We start from the raw sequence: 21,045 nt of genomic DNA on the forward strand, positions 1-21,045 counted from the left end.
GGGGTGTAATCGTTAGAGGCACACGTGACCATAAATGAACGAGCTTAAGCTACGACAAAGCAATGTACTCACCACTTGTACAAAAGTGCATGAGCTCATGAATTGTAGCTAGACGTTTCGTGCTGTTCCATGGCGGGGGCAGAGGGAATTCAAGGAATTCCCACAGTGGCAACTTAGACTGCATCTTCTGCTCAATTTGAACCAGGTCAAAATTCTTTAGGTCCTGATGAAAAAGAGCAACATGACAGAAGACATTAAAATAAGCTGTCAAGTGCCTTATGCATATGGAGAAGGCAAAACATGATACCCTTGCTCTCATTATTTGGGAACAGGGGAAATCAATGGTAATTGGGGAAGACAAACTGTTGGTATTTTGCTGAAGGTCAAAAAAGCTAGTTCTCACTTTGCCAGAGGTTCTTGGTGCACACAAATGATGGATTCCTCATTCACAGTGACAAACTGCCAAAGTCTCAAATGTATTCCTCCCTCCCTTCTGAGATCCTTTTCTGGCCTCCAGTAGTTTTTTTTTTTTGTTTTTTTTTTCACTAGTTTTTTCATATTAGCAGATGTATAAAGCAAGGCTTTAATGCAAATTTGGTGTAGTCGCAATCGATTTAATGGTCCATTGGACCTCTGTATTTAGGCCAGTTTTCTTTGCTGATGTAATTTCTCCTTTATTCATTTCCATTTTCTGAGATCTTACTTTGCAAGCAGGTATCTACTTCGTATATTACTGGTAATTAGCATTGGTAAAGCTATCTCATTAAGATTTCTTCAACTGAATAATTACTAATGAGATTTCTTGCATCCGTTATCCTCAGGGTAACCTGGTTACTTATTACCTTTAGCACATATTTCTTGTGGGCGAGGGCATCGTGATAGTTCAGTAGGAGAGGGCCTCTGGGCATTGGTTTGCTTTCATTTTCCTCTTCAGATAAGAATATTTCATGGAGATTCTATTCAAATTAAAACAGTATTGATGTAAAGAGAGAGTTCATACTTTTCAAAGCATACACACTTCTTGGTTTTCTCACACCATCTGACCTTTTTCTCCCTCTCTGTCAGACAGAGAGAGGGCAGGATGGACATGATGTGAGCTGCAATTCTGTGGTCCAGCCCATCTGTTCTGGGAGGCGGCTCCGCCAGACTCGGTGGGACAAGGTCTTCTTCACTTGCCACAACCTGTTGACGTAAAGAGTTGGGAGGAATCGGTTTAATGGTCAGTTCCTTACTGATAGTCACGTATTTCCATTGCTTTTAGTAAAAACAAGGCAGTTTCTACCAAAAAGTTTGGTGATTATACAAAGTGGCAGTGTAATTACCAGTGACTACCAAAGTAAAAGGGAAAAAGTTTATAATCCATTAAAACATTAATTTATATATAATTATATATATATTAAATTATTAAAGTATATATAATTTTCATACATGTACTAGAATAGATAACACAAAATGCAAATGGTAAACAGGAAAATTTACCATGGTAGAAATCAAACTAACAATATTAATATAATTTTTCTTAATGATTTACTCTTTCTTTTAAAGGACTCAAAACTGTGCTCTCACATCTTTGGATTCAATAAGTATTTACTGAGTGCCTACCACATGCCAAGCACTGTGTGGGCCACCCTCACATACATTATCTCATAAGCCTCACAGCAATATTGCTGAGTAGCTATTATTTTCCAGTTTACAGAAATGGAATTAGGGTGAGGGAAATTATGTGCCTGGCCCAAGCCCAAGGCTGCTTACTGGGAGGAACTGGGGTTCAGGTCAAGTCCTTAAGATAGAAAAGTTATGCATGGTGAGATCAGTAAAGGGTAATATTCTTCTTAATACGGAGAAAGTGAGGCCTAGAAAGATTAAATGCCTTGTTCAATTTTATGTGGTAAACAAGAAGTTGAAATATAATCAAGATAGGCACCTAATTTATAATTGTTCTCTTCACCTTAAATACCAAAATCACCCGCTATGATTTCACACAGCTCTACAGGATTTTTCAACCTTGAAATTTAAAGACATTTGGACTAGATTTTTGTCATGGGGGCTATCTTGTGCACTACACAAGGTTTAGCAGCATCCCTGGCCTCTACTCATTTGATGCCAGTAGTACCCCTCCAATTGTGGCAGCCAAAAGTATCTCCAGACATTGCCAAATGTCCCCTGGGAGGCAAACCCCCCTGTTGAGAACAATAACAAAACAGTTGTATACTCTTTACTGTTTATCAACACATTACTTTTAAAAGAGTCACTCCTGTCTCCACTTTCTCTCTTCCTACCATCTCTTGGACCCACTCCAATCACAAGAGACCATGCAGAACTGTTCCATCTCTGAAATGTTAAACTCTAATATCCCCTCCTATAAAATCCCACCCGATTCCTCTTATATTTCAATTTTTCATCCCTTTATTATCAAACACTTATTCAGTCAACATGTATCTCTTATTGGAACCTTCTATGTGTCAGGCACTGAGTTCATCAACTGTCCCCTTTGGTACACAGAAAACAGTGGATGGTTAATAAATATTTGCTGCTTTGAGTTGAGTTGAATAAAATAAGTAAGATTAAGATAAATAAAATGATGATACTGTAAGCCATATAGGGCTATTAAACTTTTACAAATTTATTGATATAATAAAACTACTGATCTTCCAAAAGCCTTACAGGGTAATTAAAGGCAAATATGAGTGTGCTTATCTAATTGGTTAGAAAACTAAAGAAGTCAACAAGCATAAAAATGTATGCTGGAGGTAAGAGATGATTAGAGTCTAAAACTATTTTAATATTCAGTGAGATAAAGGAATATTTACATACATGAAATAAGAAGCACAGTTATAAAAAGAAATTAGAGAATTTATAAATTAAAAATGTTATTGTTGAAACAAAACTTCAGTAGCAGACTAGACTCCACCTAAGAATAAATTAGTTGGAAGTTAAGCTGAAATTCCCAAAGGGGTAAAATTGAAAGAAAATTTAAAATACATGGAGGTAAAAACTAGAAATTCCAACATCTGTCTAATAATAATTAGGACAAATCAAAAGAAATAATATTTGAAGATATAATTTAATTGAACAAATATATATTCAGGGCCTACTATGGGCTAGGTGTGGTTACTGTGTGCTGAGCAGAGAGCAATGAACAAGACTAGATTTAGGTCCCTGCTTGCATGGAGATTACATTCTAGTGAGAAGAAGGTAATACATAAAGGAAATAAACATTTTTCTTTTTTTAAAGAGCAGTTGTTGATAAGAAAATAAAACAAGGTGAAATGGTAGAGAGCACTCTGTGTTGTTGTGGGCCTTCTTTAGATCAGGTGGCCAGAGAAAGCCTATCTCAGAAATGCCACTTTCACTGGGGACTGAATGACAAGGAGTATCCATCTACCAGGCAGACAGACATGTGGGAACAAAACTTTCTAGGAAGAGAAGTTAGTGTAAAAAAAACTAAGGTGTAATTAGTGAATGTGAGGAAAAACCAGAAGGTCTATGTAAATGACCAGTAGTGAGAGAGGGAGAGAGATGGGGGGGGGGGCAGGAGATGAGATGACAAACATCCCAGAACCATATTTTTAGGGTCTTTTATGGACCAGCACAAGGAATTTTGATTTAACTAAGAATGTGATCAGAAACAAGATTATAATCCTTTAGATCACAGAGGCAATGAAAAAACAAAGCCATAACTATACATAGCCTTGGAGGGAGGAGATATGGGGATATATGTATAGGTGTAGCTGATTCACTTTGTTATAAAGCAGACACTAACACACTGTTATAAAGCAATTATACTCCAGTAAAGATGTTTAAAAAAGAAAAAGATAAAACTCTAATAACTACCAGAAAGAAAAAATAGATTACCTACAAAGGAAAAAGTATCAGATTGACATCAGACTTCTCATCAGCAGCGTTAGAAGGGAAGACCACAACAGAGCAATGCTATCAAAATACTTTTCCACTTAGACTGACGGGGGGGGGGGGGGGGGGGGGGGGGGTTCAAAAGCAGTTTCTGTCACTTACTACTTGGATAATTTACTTAACTTTTTAGGCCTCAGTTTCCTTTTCTGAGAAATGGGGAATAAAAATAGTTCCTGCTCCATAGGGCTGTTCTAAGGATTAAATGAGTTAATTAACAGCAAATTCTTTTCAAATGCATATACAGTACTCACAAGAACTGACAATGTACACCAGGTCACACAGGAAGCCCAGGAAATTAAAAAATATTTTTAACATCCAGATCATGCTTATTGACCATAATGCAATAAAATTAGAAATGGACAATAAACAGTGGAAATTAAAAGATTTACAACTGAATACATTGAAAGCATCATGATGCAGCCAAAGAAATACTCAAAAGGAAATGCATAGCCTTAGGTAAAGTGAAATAGACTAAAAATAAACAAAGTGAGCTTTCAGTAAAAGTGAAATAGGAAATAAACCCAAACAAAGTAGGAAGAAGGAAATAATAAAGATAAATGAAGAAATTCATAAAATAAAAAGTAAAAAGGAGTGGACCAGTGAAACAAAATGCTGGTTCTGGATAAAGAAGATGTGGCACATACATACAATGGAATATTACTCAGCCATAAAAAGAAACAAAATTGAGCTATTTGTAATGAGGTGGATAGACCTAGAGTCTGTCATACAGAGTGAAGTAAGTCAGAAAGAGAAAGACAAATACCGTATGCTAACACATATATATGGAATTTAGGGGAAAAAATGTCATGAAGAACCTAGGGGTAAGACAGGAATAAAGACACAGACCTACTAGAGAATGGACTTGAGGATATGGGGAGGGGGAAGGGTGAGCTGTGACAAAGCGAGAGAGAGGCATGGACATATATACACTACCAAACGTAAGGTAGATAGCTAGTGGGAAGCAGCCGCATAGCACAGGGAGATCAGCTCGGTGCTTTGTGACCGCCTGGAGGGGTGGGATAGGGAGGGTGGGAGGGAGGGAGACGCCAGAGGGAAGAGATACGGGAACATATGTATAACTGATTCACTTTGTTATAAAGCAGAAACTAACACACCACTGTAAAGCAGTTATACCAATAAAGACGTTAAAAAAAATGCTGGTTCTTTGAAAAGACCAATAATCAATATACAATTGCATCCATGATCAGAAAAAGAGGGCACCAATAAATACCATCAGGCATAGTAAAGGAACATAACTAGATACAGAGAAAAACTTTTCAATGTGTATTAGTGAATAAAGAACTTTTATGACATTGAAAACAAATAAAATGGACATGTTCATTTAAAAATACGAATGACTGGGCTTCCCTGGTGGCGCAGTGGTTGAGAGTCCGCCTGCCAATGCAGGGGACACGGGTTCGTGCCCTGGTCCAGGAGGATCCCACATGCCGTGGAGCGGCTGGGCCCGTGAGCCATGGCCTCTGAGCCTGCGCGTCCGGAGCCTGTGCTCCGCAACGGGAGAGGTCACAACAGTGAGAGGCCCGCATACCGCAAAAAACAAAAACAAAACAACCCCCCCCCCCAAAAAAAATATGAATGACTAAAATTGCCCTCAGAAATAGAAAAATCTGATTAAATCTACAAGTGTAGGGCTTCCCTGGTGGCGCAGTGGTTGAGAGTCCGCCTGCCGATGCAGGGGACACGGGTTCGTGTCCCGGTCCGGGAAGATCCCACATGCCGCAGAGCGGCTGGGCCCGTTAGCCATGGCCGCTGAGCCTGCGCGCCTGGAGCCTGTGCTCCACAAAGGGAGAGGCCACAACAGTGAGAGGCCCGCGTATCATAAAAAAAAAAAAAAAAAAAAAAAGTCTACAATGTAAAAGAAATGTTAAATGCAGTTGAGGCCATTTACCACCCCACCCACCTGCCCAACTCTGTTCTCTTTCATTAAAACAACACCTGATAGTTTTAAAGATATGCCTACCAAAACTTCAGCAAACGTTATATAAAATCATTCCAAAATGTAGCAAGAAAAAGAGGATTGAAGCTGATAAAGCAGATTTTAGCTTTATCTAAAATGTTCTAATCTTTGCAAAGGAGAATGCATTCAGGTATTATGAGTGTAATTTTAAAACAGTTAAAAAACAAAAAAACCAGAAGCAAAGAGAGATGAAGTGATTGACTCAAGGTTGCCCACCTGGGAAGAAAGCTTCAGCGTGTATCCACTTACCTGTTCCAGCATACAATGCAGTATCAAGGGCACAGAAATGAATTCTTCTGGAATTGGATTCAGCAAGTCATTGTAATATCGCATGTCTACTTCATTTGTGATGACAGAAGCCACTGTAAAAGATACAAAATACCACTGTTCTATTAAGATGTGTTCTCCGTTTCTCCCATCAAAATTTCATCCACAGATTCAAACTCTGATCATGCACTGATAAATGTAGGATCTTGAGGTGGAAAGAGATGTGAAAGCGACACCAAGGACAGTCACTCCTCAAAGCACCAGCTCCTGGCACTGATCCTCCAGCAACAGGTTTCATACATGCCTGATGGTGGTGGTGGTGGAGCTGGAGCTTGCAGCTCTTCATATTGTTGTGTTTTCTTCTTTCCAGGGGTTACAGCAACAGTTTGTGGGGGCTAAAATAAGAATAATTAAAAAAACAATTGAAACATCCAGCTGAGAGATGCTTTCATCCAATGCTGGTATGATGGGACTCTGAAGGGATTCCGGGATTCTGAGATTGTATGATTATGTTCACACCACAAAATCATTGGCTAATATTAGGATCAAATAAATGCGTTTTGTCTGAGGAAGGAAAGAAGTTAATGAAAACTGAAAAGAAGTTTTCAGCTTTTCCTAGCAGAGCCCACTGAGAAATTTCCAGGAAAGAGATGGGAAGATGGGGCATCTTCTCTTCTCTTCTGTGTCACCCCGGGGTGACACAGAATCATGCCATTCTCCCTCTAAGAATCCTTCAATGGTTCTCCCACAACCTTCAGCATAAAACCCAAACTTGAGCTCAGCACCAAAGAACATTCTGGCTCCCGCCTTTCCAGCTTGTGTTGCTGCTCTCCACTTTGCATGTATCACCTGGGAGCACTGCCGTACCCCATGGTGTGGTCCTGGACGCAATACTTCTTTACTTTGACCTCCATGTCTTTGTACATCTTTTCCCCCTTCTTGAAAATACCACTCTGTCCCTCTCCCCAGTCAGGTTTTGCCCAGGCAATTCAGCCTCAGCCTTCAGCACATCACTTACCCTGCCTGGTAACATCTTCCCGACTCCCGTCTCTCCATCCCACTCTGCTCAGGAGCAGGTTAGGTGCCCTATTTATAGCTTCTCCTGCAAGCTCAGCTGACTGTCCTCACAGTGCTCATTATGCTAACCTGAAACCACCTTTGCCTCGACTGCCATTTTCCCCTTTAAAGGTTAACCACAATGAGGAGGACAGAGGATGGGTCTTGTTCATTATAGTATCGCCAGCACCTGGTACGGTGCCAGCACAAGGTAGGTGCTAAAATAACAGGGTGATTAAGTTATCAGTAGCCCTCCTTGTTCCAGATGCTATTTATTGTTCCATGGCTGAAAAGTGGGTTCTATCATCCCCTCTGTGTGTGGCAGGTAGTTGGAGGTTTTGTAAAGCTCCCATCACATGGATGCCCTTTAATGCTGTGCCTGGGGGCCTGGATCCCACCCTCACCCATTAAATCCCAGCAGGCAGTGTTCCCTTGCTACCAGTATTTATGTGATTTTTTTCTTCATGTTTTATAAATGTGAAAATTAAGCTGTTCAGCAAATCATTCGGCCAACTAAAGACATTCTAGCATATGCCTACCTCAGAAGTCAACGTAGCTTCTAAGATAGGTTTCTCACTAACCACCTGTGGGACGTTAATAAGCTGCATGTTTTCCAAATAGTGCTGGTGCTGCCTTTTCCAATCCAGGCTGTCGTACATCAAACAGGCAATATTTTCAAAAATGTTGGTGCCCAATTCCAGCTACAGGTAGAGAGAATTCATGACAATTAGTCCTTAGTTTCATGTTGTTGGAATCAGATGCATGATTTGTATCTCCCTTATAGCCAAACCTATCACTTTTTACAGGGAAGTCCTTCCCCAGCTGGTCCCCAAACCACTGAATCCCAGTCATGGTGACCAAGTCTTCATTTGCTGAACCCTTCGGGCCCTTCTTGTTCACCACAGTGCAGACTGTTCCCTTTGGAGGGCCTATGGCTGCCTAGTATCGTTAAGAGCCTAATTAATGCTTCAACGAGGTGAAAAGTGCCCTATTCATTCATGTCAGCAATGTGGCCTATTTTCTAGGTATGTCCATTCCTAAAGCAACTCATTAGATAGGGAATTTCCATATCCTCAGCCCAAGACAAGCTGGGGGATGAGCTCTTGCTTGGCGACAGACACAAGAATCGCAATGGCAATCACCCACTCGGCTTTGCACACCATCCCCACAAGTCCACTGCAGTATGTGTGCAATCAGGATTTCTTCCTTTCCTCACCTGTGCTACCTTTAGGGAAAAAAAAAAAAAAACCCTAAGACATCCTGGTAGACTAGTACTACTATAATACCCACAAGTTTTATGATCTGGCAAGTGGGTTATGGATCAGATACCTCTATTACCTAGGCTTTCATTTCCAGAAGTGGAAAAGCACTGTTTGTTAGCACTAGGTGTGTCTGCTTGAAAGCAAAGAAGGATTAAATAGGCTCCTCCTATGTCCCAGCCGCAGTGGTAAGGTAGAGAGAGAAAGCACCTGGTGGGAACCAGTGAATCACAGCCTGGCGTGAGACCAGTGAAGTGCCAAACCTTGCCCATCCTCACAGCACAGCTGTCAGTCTGGACTTCATGTGTCCCCTCTAAGACTGAGAATTCTTCAGTTAATATCAGCTTCAAACTGATATTCTTTGCCCACATTCTGGCATATAAACACATTTTTGTTTGTTTGTATTTATAAGAAATATAGTTAAAAAAAACTTCTGCCCTATTATCCCTTAGGGTAACTAGCTAATTTCTTTTTAAATCAAATAGCAACTCGCATGTTAAAAGCCAGAAAATTATTTCAGCAAACCAAGGGCTTAACTTGAAATGTTGCAGATGTCGTTCATAGGCAGTTAGCACTTCTTGATGGGCATTTATTTGATATAAAGCTTTCGTTACCTGGGCTCAGCAGAAATACAGCTTGCCTGCTTGCAGCCAAGGGTACTAATGCTTTCCTTCTTCCAGAGAGGAAGAAGGACTATGGCTACTTGGCTGGCTCCTGGCTTGGATATGATGAGGCCATTATCAACTTACAGATATAGCTGAGAGTGGGATACTGTGTATCTACACCATGCATTTAAGCTACGGGTATTACAAATAGGTTTATTGCTTTTATATTTCGTAAGTAATCCCAAGTTTAAAATGAATTTTGATCTTCAGTATTAAATCCAATGGCCTTTTCTTCTGTAACCCAAGTCTATTACTGAATTGCTTTCAAGGCTTTCTTTCTCCGTCATCCTCCATGCTGGGCTGTTCACTCACAAACCATACCTTACAGAGGCATGCCTTGGCCTAAAAGTCTCCTGCAGTTGGACCCAGACTGCAGCCCTGGTGTGAAGGAGATGTTCAATAAATATTTGCAAAGTGACCGATAGAAGATCGGTGTGTCCAGTTGGGCAGCAGAGCTAAATGTCTCATTCCTCACTTACCTTCATGGCCCAACTAGAGACCCTAGACATTAATCCTCTAGTTCTGAAGTCAGTGTTTCAACGAAGCTGATACTATTTTTTTCAACATGAAATTTATGAACTTTAATTACCATTTAAACTATATAGTCACATTTACTGTCTTTAAAAATGGAGGGATTAAAATCTTCTGATGAACACTAAGTTGTTAACACTGGAATAAGAAACAGGATGCTGGGAATGGTGCTGGGTCCCTTGGAGCTGCAATTGTGTGCCTTGCTGTTCACATCTATGTACTGATGATGCAACAGAATGTCTTCTCCCTTGGGCTCAATGCACATCAGCTATTCTCAGTCTATGCCTGGGGAGTAAATAAGACACGTGGAAGGCAGCTCTAGTTAGAGCAGGAGCAAAAGGTTCTCGGTTTGAGGCTGCCTTAGAAGACTCTTGGTATTGCCTCCTCTGAATTAGGATTCGAGATATGTATGGCTGGGATCTCCTATGCCTTATTGAACCAAAATTGCATATAAGTTCTTTACAAGGTATGTGGCCAGAACTTGGCCCAAATGAGAGAAGGACTGTTTCCACAAAACTTAAACTTGTGCATGTGGGTTTTTAAGTTAGGCGTATATTTATATGTTCTCGGGAGAAGAGCTGGTCTATTGTAGAGCAAGAGTAGAAAGCTGTCTTTCAGATGGTGTTTCAGGATCCCAGGGATATGGCCTCTTTCTCAAACATATCTCACGTTCGCTGGGCATAATCTGGAATTCCAATAAAATAGGATGGAATAGTCATAGTATGACGGTACCTGGTATGCCAGTATCTCTGGGATAGAGAAACACGGCCCAACTTAACACGAAGTAGTAGAGGACAGATGGACTCTTTTCTGAGCTCAGGCTTAGAGGCAGGGGAGTGAAAGACAAAGCAGGAAAGAGGAAGATATCTAGATGAAGGAGTGGGACGACACAAAGCAAAGGGAGTCCACAGTAACCAGTTTTGCCTACGACAAGCTCTGCCTTCAGCCACAGCTTTTCTATGTTCAGCATTGTTTCCACATATAGGTCAAGGCTTATCTTTATTCTTACTATTGCCAGGGTATCAGACTTAAGTGTTCTGTTTCTACGTGGTGACATCTAACGCCTTACGTTGACAGTCTTTGTAACTCAAACTGATCTCCATTGCTACTTATTCAAATCCTGTCCATCCTTCAAGGTTCAGATCTAGGCTTCCCTCCTCAGTGTTTTCATTTACTTCACCCAGTGCGCATCCATTTCAAGGTAAAAGAATCAGGGACTCTCACAGTGAGAACTGTCCATGCTCCAATCCATGGCCGTGGGCAGCCTACCCTTTGTCTCGGAAACTGCTCCAGGCTTTGATGTCATTCTCCTCCTCTTAGACAGCCAGGTTTGGTTGTTTATTCGGCAGCCACCCACAGTCATTGCCCACAGACACCTGTCCGCCTCCTCCACCCTGCTTTTCCCAGCTCCCTTCACGGCATACTTTATGTGGTCCATCTCCAAGACTCTGCTTTCAGTTCAATTCCCTTTAATGCTGATCTATATCACCCTGCAAGGGATTCAACACTCCTGGGCCCCTGTTTGTTGGGACAGGAGGTCAACCAGAAAGAGACCTGAGAGGTCTCTTTTTTTTTACAACAGGAATGCCTGGATAACTTCCCCAACAGTGATAGTTAACGTTCTTTTTAAAAACACCCTCATGTATTTAGCATTTGCTACTTTTCAAAGCATCCCATGTCTTCTTTTTCTGAATTAACAGGAAACTTAGAGTGTGTTTCACATAACACATAGGCGTGTGGCACCTTGAACACGGCCTCTCTGTTTCACGGTTTTGGTCTTGCCTCTCTGCGAGCACCTCAATAGCAGGGGCCAATAAATACTCTCAGGAAATGTCTACTAACTGTTGGGCTGGGGTCAAGTCATTCTATTAAGATAGACCTTGTTAGAAAAATACAATTTTGGCAATAAAAGCAAGGACCTAGAAGAACAATGTTTTGAAATGATACATTAAAAAAAAAGACAATGTAATTTGACAAACTGTAAAATTTGCTCTTTTCACAATTAATATATTAAGACTCTACTGCCTAGAACATTGTTAAGGTATGAAGCAAAGCCACGTCACCAAATAAAATAATTACCATCCTTTATCTTCATCTCATCTTATTCCTTTGTCATTAATTCATACACTAAAAGCTGAAGAATCAGGCTATATAGCCATTATTGGACGTTCAATGTGATCACTGTCGTGAAGGTGAAGGAACCTAGCACAAAGCCTTCTCTGTAGACAGTGATTAATAAATATCTGTGGAATGAACGAATGGAGTAAATGGAACCACAGTGTCACGTGTTCAAACCAGTCACTCTCATTAATGCGTGTACTAACCAACATCTCACTGTCCAACCAGTCGCAAGGAAACTTGTCAGCCTTGACCACGTATTCAAGCCGAGCGACATCAAAGAGATTTGTTTCCGGTTTCTCATTATTCAGGATTGGTTCCAAGTACTTCCAGAAGATTTCAAGTTCTTTTATGTCATTCTCTTTCTTCAATTTTTCAGCTTCTATATCTAATAAGAGCAACATGTTTATACTACAAAATGAGAGTGTCGAATTTCTTCCCACTTTAAGTGTTTGTGGTGAGTCATATGCATTGCATGATGTCTGTACAGTACCAGAAAACGCAAATAAAGAAATGTAATTTTGAGAAGTGTTTGGACCTAGACTATATAATTAAACAACAGAGGATTTTACTCCTGAAATTGTTATTTACTATGAGCTTTTTCCACCCCTTTATTCTATAGTTGAGGCCCAGGAAGATTATAAGATCACACATTTGGGGAGCTAAAAATGGTCAATACTTCCATCACTCTGAGATTGTATCTATATAGGAGCAGTTTTTCTGCCAGATCACTTTTTGACTATTTTAACATTTGTTTGCTGCATAACTGGTTAGAAATGCAGTCAATCCAGTTCTCCTTCCCATGTGGGTAAAAACAGACTGGATCCATGATTTCTGCTTCAGTTAACTTTTGGTCACATTGAAATAGCTACTGGCTTCTCTGGGCATTTGTGCTCTGACTGTATAAAATAATGACAGTTTTCCATAAAGTTACACTTGAAAATCTGTCTGACATGGTTTGGTTTTTCCGTCTATAACTAAATAGGTTCTACTACTAAGATCTCACTATTCTACTGTAAAGTCTCTTTTTCTATGATTTTATTTTTATATATTAAATATTTTTAACAGAAAGACTATGGAGCTTATGCAGCATTTTCTCACTGACTTGAATAATAAGTTATCGAATGTTACAACTAGGCTTTGAGATAGAAATAGCTAGGTTTAACTCTCAACTCTTTTACATAATAGCTGCCTCTAGACAGAGTCGTTTTTGGTAAAATGGAAATAGTAAAACATACTTCCGAGGGCTGTCACGGAAACTACACGAATCAACACACTTAAAGCCCTTAGCATTGAGCCCAGTCCCAAGGCCTGTGCCCAATAAATGGTAGCTATGATTATTATCAGGGGTAGCCATTTCTAACCTGGAACAGCAATTTAAAAAATATCGTGGGGCTTCCCTGGTGGCGCAGTGGTTGGGAGTCCGCCTGCCGATGCAGGGGACGCGGGTTCGTGCCCCGGTCTGGGAGGATCCCACATGCCGCGGAGCGGCTGGGCCCGTGAGCCATGGCCGCTGAGCCTGCGCGTCCGGAGCCTGTCCTCCGCGGCGGGAGAGGCCACAACAGTGAGAGGCCCGCGTAACGCATTAAAAAAAAAAAAAAAAAAAAAAAAAAAAAATATCGTGTTATAGAAATCTGGATGCGGCTGTATAGGTTACAAAGCCCCGTGAAAGGATATTACTGATAAATAACAAAAAAGCGCAATAGCATACGGGAAAAAGAGCTTGGACTTCCAGGTCACACAGGCTTATACTGCATCCTAATTTTCCTATCTGAAGTAGGCTTTGTTCCCATCCCACAGAGGGAGTCTAGTACAATTCCCTTAGATGAAGACCCTGAGGTCTGAAGAGTAGTGCAGAATAGTAGTGTAGGTGGGACTACATCCCACAGCTTCCTGGTCTAAGGCCTGGGAGATAAGCGTCCCCTCTGGTTTATCAGAATAAGCCAGTAGCAAATCTGAGCAAGAATCCAAGGCTATGGCCTCCCTTGGGCCATTTGGTGACTGTGGCTTCTGGCAGAATAGATTATCTACAGATGATCCATCCCACTCATGCTGTAGGTAAAAGTTATAGAGCAAAATTCCTGAGAAATGTAGTTGGATAACCAAGTCTGTGTTCTCTGTGGCTCCACAGGGATAGAAACACGGGGTATGATTTGAATTTGCAAAATTTACAACACCTGGCTAGTGCAAGTGGCATAAATAGCAACTCAAAGTCTCGAAAGGATTTAATAATGTATGTATTGTATGACTATGTTTTGGGCAGAAAATTGTATTTGTACTTTAAGGACGGTGGGTAATACTGCACGATTCAGTAAGTTGTGTAGCAGACTGCATACCTTCTGGCTGAAGAAAACTTTCCCGCTGCTGGCTAACTGCGGCCAGGTGTGCCTGCAGAGGTTCATAATTCCCTGATGATATTTTAATCACGCTGCTTATGGGAATGCCGAGCTCAGTCATGATCGCTAATAACTGAGGATTGTTGAAGCCCACAACTATAATGTAATGCTGGGCACCGTCATCTGGCTCATCGTCTGTTCAAAATACCGTAGAGAAGAGCAACCGTCATTTTAAGAGAGAACAGGTTGCACTCAGCCAGTTCAATGGCTCTATACATTATGCATGCGTTTATCATCCCTTGGGCTCGCCAAAAGCAGTCCAGTTGGCTGGAATGCAGTCATGTTGACTGGTTTTCATTATTGCCCTTCCAGTAAGAAGGCTGTGGCCATTTTACAAAATATTAAATCACTTTTGCAAATGAGACATAGGCGTAATAGGAGGATAAACATACAGAGGGCCTGTCGTCATGGAAAATGTGTGCTTGGGTTTTTCTAAAAAAAAAAATGTCTAGGCTGTAATTTTTCTTGGTTCTAATCTCTTTTGAGCAACATCTGGCTTTACTCCTGAATTACAAGTAGCTGCAGCTTTGTGGTATTTTATATGCGGAGGTGTTTACAGAAGAGGGAAATATTGAATATGAACAAACTCCCTACCAAAGCATACTGTGTGTTTATGCCAATAGGTGTGCATGCTGAGTATGGGTTATGTAGCAACTATATATTTATTGCATTCAAGTTAAAAAATAGATATTGCTCACTTTCCTAAAATTTTTCTCCTCAATTTTGTCCTGGCTATACTGTTCTATAAGTGTTAAAACATGAGTTTATATTAGAATGTGAGATTCTGGGGGGTGAGAATAATTGTTGTACTTTAATATCAATACTAGATGGTACACGAAAACATTACATCTCACAATGGTTCATCAAGATCAATTTAAAAATAGAGAAACAGATGCACAAACTTTTGATCATCAAGTAGTGATTTTTCTTCAGCTACTAAAACAAATCAGTATTGATACTGCTCACGAAATCCATAATATAATTGCTTCTGTGTCTAGTGGGTTTAGAGCAGAGATATATTAGGGGAGTCAAACTGTCAAAGGATGTGAAGAGGTGCCATCTCATTTAAATACGATGCAAATAAAAAACAGTAGCTCCACTTGGGTTCATGGGAAGGTGGCAATGAATTACTCATAGCTGCCCAAGTCAAATAATGTTTTTTATATCAATACTCTAAATGAAAGAAAATTCTGGTTGTTCTGTCTAGGACAGATAGTGGGAGAAGCTGAGGTCAGGAAGCTACGTGCTCTGAGTCACAAATTAACAGGTCTGATTTTATTACCACTGTATTACACTCGTGACAATAATCACTTTTTACTTTGCCTTATAAGTGTTTCTGATTTTCTCAAATGTTCCCAACAGGATAGTAAGCTCCTCGGTGGCACAGTCAGCTAGTTAATTCATCTTTTATCTGCACTATGAAAATGTGCCTATAGCAAGACACATGCTAAAGAAATATTGGCTGAAAACAAAAATGAATTGCAAATAGAAATATTTTTCTATTAGGGTGTCATGGGGAGTATAGGATTTATGCTTTTAAAAAGGTGAAAAGGCTGGGGAAGATTAAGCATAGTGGTTGGAATGATTTTTCAAGTTTGTAGGTCATCAGGCAAGAAGTGAAAGGAGCATCTTACTGACCAATGTAATGTTTGGTGTGATCCTCTTCTCCCCTTCTTACTAACTGGGTGGTCTTTTTTACTGCTGTGTTTGCCTCCGGCTGGTCCTTTCCCTTTCCTTTGGCAACCGTGGCAATTGAGGACTTTTTCTCCTTGAGAGATTTTGCTTTCCCTTTATCCTTTTCTACCTTAAATCTGTCTTCTATCACCTGGAAAGACAGAATACTTCTGATTAAACCATACAGTGAGCAGGCAATGGCTTTTCTACTGTCAGGTAAATTAAATCTTTATTTCATTCACTCACTCCTTTACTCCCTGATTCATTCTTCAAGCCAGGATAGCGGAGATTCCAGGTTGAGCCTAAGCTGTGAGAAGGCACATCAAACACAAAGACTAGAGGGGTGGATGCTAGGAGACTGTCACACACACACACATCTTTCTGGAAGGGAATTCATCTTAAAGGAGCCCCCCCCCGCCCTTGGCCTAATAAACAAACTCAGTTAGTGGCTGGCAGGGAGAGTGGTGGATTCTGAGTACATTGTGATGGCCGGGACTTAGGTTTATCAAGTAGCCTAACCCTGGGGTCTCTATCTGGGTCTAACAAAGGTTTTCTTTTCAAACAATTGCCAAAACCTTTGTACATTGCGTCATAATGTAATTACACCTTCCATTCATGTGTTATGAATACACATAGGTTGAGTTCATTGAAATGACGTGGTAGTACTGGACCATACAGAAGATCCAGAATATGCTTATGTTATTTATTTTTCCCATGTTCAACAAAATTGGGCACAAAAATTACTAAACTAAATTACTGTAGCAACACTGGGGGTTCTGTATTTTCCTGAGGTCGTGAAACCAAATTTGAAGAACTCAGTCCTAAGACGTTAGAGACAAGGAAAGTAGAAGATATATTGCTTTGGCACCAAGCTAACAGAAGGTAGCACAGGAGGGGAGAGGAGCGTCTGCCTCCTCTACGTGGCTTCTGGGTGTTGATGGTTCCAGAGAACCCAGTTTTGGGTTTCTTTTTAATCTTTTTCACCCCTCCTCGTGGCATGTGGGATCCCCGTTCCTCGACCAGGGATCGAACCCACGCCCCCTGCAGTAGAAGCGTGGGGTCTTAACCACTGGACTGCCAGGGAAGTCCCAAACCCAGTTTAGCTGTAGCACCCAGAGGAAGCATCAGAGGTGCCCATGGACCCTCCGTGCCTGCCTGGCACCTGTGGCTCCAGTGGTGGGGAAACTCGACCTCCCCACCACCTGCTCCTCAACAGAGGGAAATATCAGTGGAGGCTGCAGATGTCACTAATAGCCTTGGATAGAGGCAGCAAGGAAAGCACAAGGTACAGTACGGAGGTATGAAAAGCCCTAGTGTTTCTCTCTGCGCCAGATACAAATTGGCCCATAAAAAGGGTTGGCATGTGCTAATGCATATATATGGAATCTACAAAAATGGTACTGATGAACCTAGTGGCAGGGCAGGAATAAAGACGCAGACGTAGAGAACGGACTTGAGGACACAGGGGGGAAAGGGGAAGCTGGGACGAAGTGAGACAGTAGCATTGACATATATACATTACCAAATGTAAAATGGATGGCATTGGGAAGCAGCTGCATAGCACAGGGAGATCAGTTCGGTGTTTTGTGACCACCTAGAGGGGTGGAGTAGGGAGGGTGGGAGGGAGGCTCAAGAGGGAGGGGATATGGGGACATATGTATACATAGAGCTGATTCACTTTGTTATACAGCAGAAACTAACACAACATTGTAAAGTAATTATACTCCAAGAACGATGTGAAAAAAAATAGGGTTGGACTCTATTCCCTTGAGCTCCTACTCTACTGGGGAAGAAAGAGAAAAAAGCACATGAACAGAGAAACAAAAGCATGACTGACGATTTTCATGAATTTTATGAAGGATAAAACCCAATGTAGTGATAGACACACAATTCACCACTCACTAGTAAGCTGGTGATGGAAGGCCTCTGAGGGAGTGACATTTGAGTGAAGACCTGAAGGATGAGAAGCATCCATGTGAGAAGCAGGGGAAAGGTGAAGTGTGTGCCAGAGGCCCTGAGTTATAAAGGAGACGGGTATGCGCAAGGAACTGAAAGGAGGTGAGTATAGCAGGAGAATAGTGGGCAAGGGAGAGAGTGGCCAGGATGAGGCGGGGAAGGTAGGGCACGGGCCAGGTCATCCAGCGCTTTGGTGGGGGCTGGTTCACAAGTTTATATTTTATTAAAAATGCATTGGAAAGACCATAAAGGGTTTAAATGGAGGACTACTGTGATTTTGCAAGATAGGAAACCAGAAGACCAGTAAGGAAACTCTAGCAATAGTTCAGATAAGACCTAACAGTAACTCAGTTTAAAGTGTTGGTAGAGTGGAGAAACGTAGATGGATTTAAGATATATTGTGGATGTTGAAAGTACAGGGGTTGAAAGATTAGAGACAAGGAATGAAGGAGGAGGCAACAACGATAATGCTCTGGATTTAGTTTGAATAACAAGTTGGTTAATGGCGCCACTCACAGAGACAGAAGCACTGGAGTGAGAAATAATTTTTACTTAAGGTGGGCAGACTATTCAGAAAGATCTTGTTAAATCCGAGATGCTCCTGAGATGACAAGGAGACAACTGAATACACATGTTCTCCTCTCAGAAGAGAGATGTGGCTGGAGTTACAAATTCAGGTGTGGGTAACATAGAGATAGTAGTTAACTGCACGGGAAGAGATAAGACCCCCTGGGGAAAGAGGTCTCAACAAATATGAGAATTGAACCTGGGATCATGCTGGAGACTCCAATACTTACCAACTGGGTATAGGAGGGGATGTGGGTAAAAGAGAGAAATGACTTAGAAGGTAGGAAAAATTACAGAGTATGCAGCTAGAGAACCAAGGGACTGAAAAGTATGGGTAGTTATAGGCGACATTATGGGAGCAGCTATGGTGGAGTGTGGAGGTAGTGAACACAGAGGCAGGACCAGTTGGGTGACCACTTGTGTGGACAATGGTTTCAAGAAGCTTCCTTGTGAGCACCATGCACAATAGCCAAGACATGGAAACAACCTAAATGTCCATCAACAGATGAATGGATAAAGAAGATGTGGTGCACATATACAGTGGAATACTACTCAGCCACAAGAAAGAACGAAATAATGCCATTTGCAGTATGGATGGACCTAGAGATTATCATACTAAGTAATGTAAGTCAGAAAGAGAAAGACAAATACCATATGATATCACTTATATGTGGAATCTAAAATATGGCACAAATGAACCTATCTATGAAACAGAAACAGACTCATGGACATAGAGAACAGACTTGCTGTTGCCAAGGGGGAGGGGGTGGGAGAGGGAGGGAGTGGGAGTTTGGGGTTAGCAGAGGTGAGCTATTATATAGAGAGTGGATAAACAACAAGGTCCTACTGTATAGCACAGGGAACTAGAATCAATATCTTTTGATAAACCATCTTGGAAAAGAATATTAAAAAAATGCATATATGTATGTATAACTGAATCACTTTGCTGTATAGCAGAGATTAACACAACATTGTAAATGAACTATACTTCAATAAAAAAGTAAAAAACAAAACTAATGTAAATGCATTAAAAAAAAAGAAAAAGAGAACAGCCTTTAAAGAAAAAAAAAAGACGTTTGCTTGTAAAGGGGAACTGGGGGATCTGAGATTGTTCAGTGGATGAGCGGGCAGAAGGGGAGTATAACGTCAAGCTATGTACGTATGTAAGTCAAGTCAGGAGATATTGTGTTTGCAGGCTGATGGAATGATCCAGCAGAGAGGGGGACATTGAAAACATGGGGGAGACTAAAGTCCTTGAGGAGAAAAGATGGGATAAGATGAAGAGAATGTGTCAATAACTGGACTTTGATAGGAAGAAAGGCAATTTCTCAGTTTAAGGAAAGGAGCAAAGAGGGGATGACTGGCTGGGTGTAGGTGCAAGAAACAGAGAGGTCTTGATCATGTTGGGGGAATGTTGCAATGTTTTCAAGTGAAGGATGAGGCAAGGTTATCAACTCAAGATGGGCAGGTATGAGGTAGGAGGTTTGACTAGAGAAGATAATGTGAGTCATCTCAGAAAGTGGGAGAGCAAGCTTACTGAAGAAAGATGGTAGAAAACTCTGCCAATGTGGAGAGCTTATTGGAAATTTTGAGATTGTTCATTGAAAATGAAACCAGAGCCCAAATCAGTGCCCCTGACTCCAATCAACTCGGAGGTACTGGTAAGACTCATGAAAGTAGGCGCTCTCCCAGCCACACCTTGGATCAAGGTGAGTCCACTAGAGGGAAAAACACCGGTGCAGCTGTGAGGTGGACAGCTAGACTCACCACAGAGAAGTCCCAACTTGGCCAAAAAAAATTTGCCAGAAACTTCTACAGCTATCATTTGAAATAAAATCGCAGGGTGATCTTTAGAACTGAAAAGAAGAAACTGTTTTAGATTAAATTATTCTAAAGTTCACCTTCATTCATTTCATTCAACTTTATACATGCATTCATATTCCATTATTCCAAAAAACACTTCCTGACTGCCGTGGACATTTGTGTCCCAGGAAGGCAGTAAAAGGGCCCTCTGGCCCTGGAGGCTCTCCTAGGTGGGGTGTAGGACCTGTGCAGACACACAACTCTCATTCCTTTGGAGTCTCTCTAGCAAAGATTGGGTTCTACAAGGTAAGCAACTCCCTGAGCCCTTTCTCCTGTAAGTTTTCTCAGGATCCTAGAGAAAGCAAGGCTGATCACAACCAAAATTTCAAAGCAAGTGGTAACTTAGCAGAGACACAGCTATACAGTATGATACATGCTTTCTAGACATCATCATCTTTAATTTGTTGTCACAAAGCAACATGCCAAATGGGTAATTATTCCCGTTGTATAAATTAAGACCCACAGTTTCCCTCACAAGCACACAGCTGTGGTAGAGACACAAGTTGGTGTGACTCCAAACCTCAAACTCATTTTGTTTCCATGGTTCTCCTGTAGCCTCAGCCTTTGATGTCCTTGCAACCTTCTCCATGCTTGTCTGCCCTCTCTCTACTCCATCTTTCCAAGGGCTGAATAATACTAGCTGAATGCTCTTCTGTTTCTCCGTGTGCTTCACTTCCCTCAGCTCCTCTTTCTGCTCAGTGCCCTCTTTCCCTCTCTTTCTTTTTGCCTTTGCATTCCCTTAGCAAGGCCAAACTTGGTACCCTGGAGACAAGCATCTTTTTTTTTTTTTTTTCTTGCGGTAC

At 41.2% G+C, this 21,045-nt stretch overlaps 1 protein-coding gene across 1 annotated transcript in view; it reads right to left on the minus strand.

Moving 5' to 3' along the window:
• The window catches only part of SPAG17 (sperm associated antigen 17), a 219,757-nt gene that overhangs the window by 135,504 nt on the left and 63,208 nt on the right, over nucleotides 1-21,045 (minus strand). Inside the window, 9 exon segments of the mRNA XM_065887534.1 lie at nucleotides 73-223; nucleotides 843-956; nucleotides 1,045-1,182; nucleotides 6,140-6,252; nucleotides 6,462-6,552; nucleotides 7,753-7,914; nucleotides 11,993-12,174; nucleotides 14,123-14,317; nucleotides 15,821-16,007. Of these exon segments, the coding sequence (XP_065743606.1) occupies nucleotides 73-223; nucleotides 843-956; nucleotides 1,045-1,182; nucleotides 6,140-6,252; nucleotides 6,462-6,552; nucleotides 7,753-7,914; nucleotides 11,993-12,174; nucleotides 14,123-14,317; nucleotides 15,821-16,007 (1,333 nt within the window).

Source organism: Phocoena phocoena, chromosome 1 (genome assembly GCF_963924675.1).
Source record: "Phocoena phocoena chromosome 1, mPhoPho1.1, whole genome shotgun sequence".
Classification (NCBI taxonomy): Eukaryota; Metazoa; Chordata; class Mammalia; order Artiodactyla; family Phocoenidae; genus Phocoena; species Phocoena phocoena.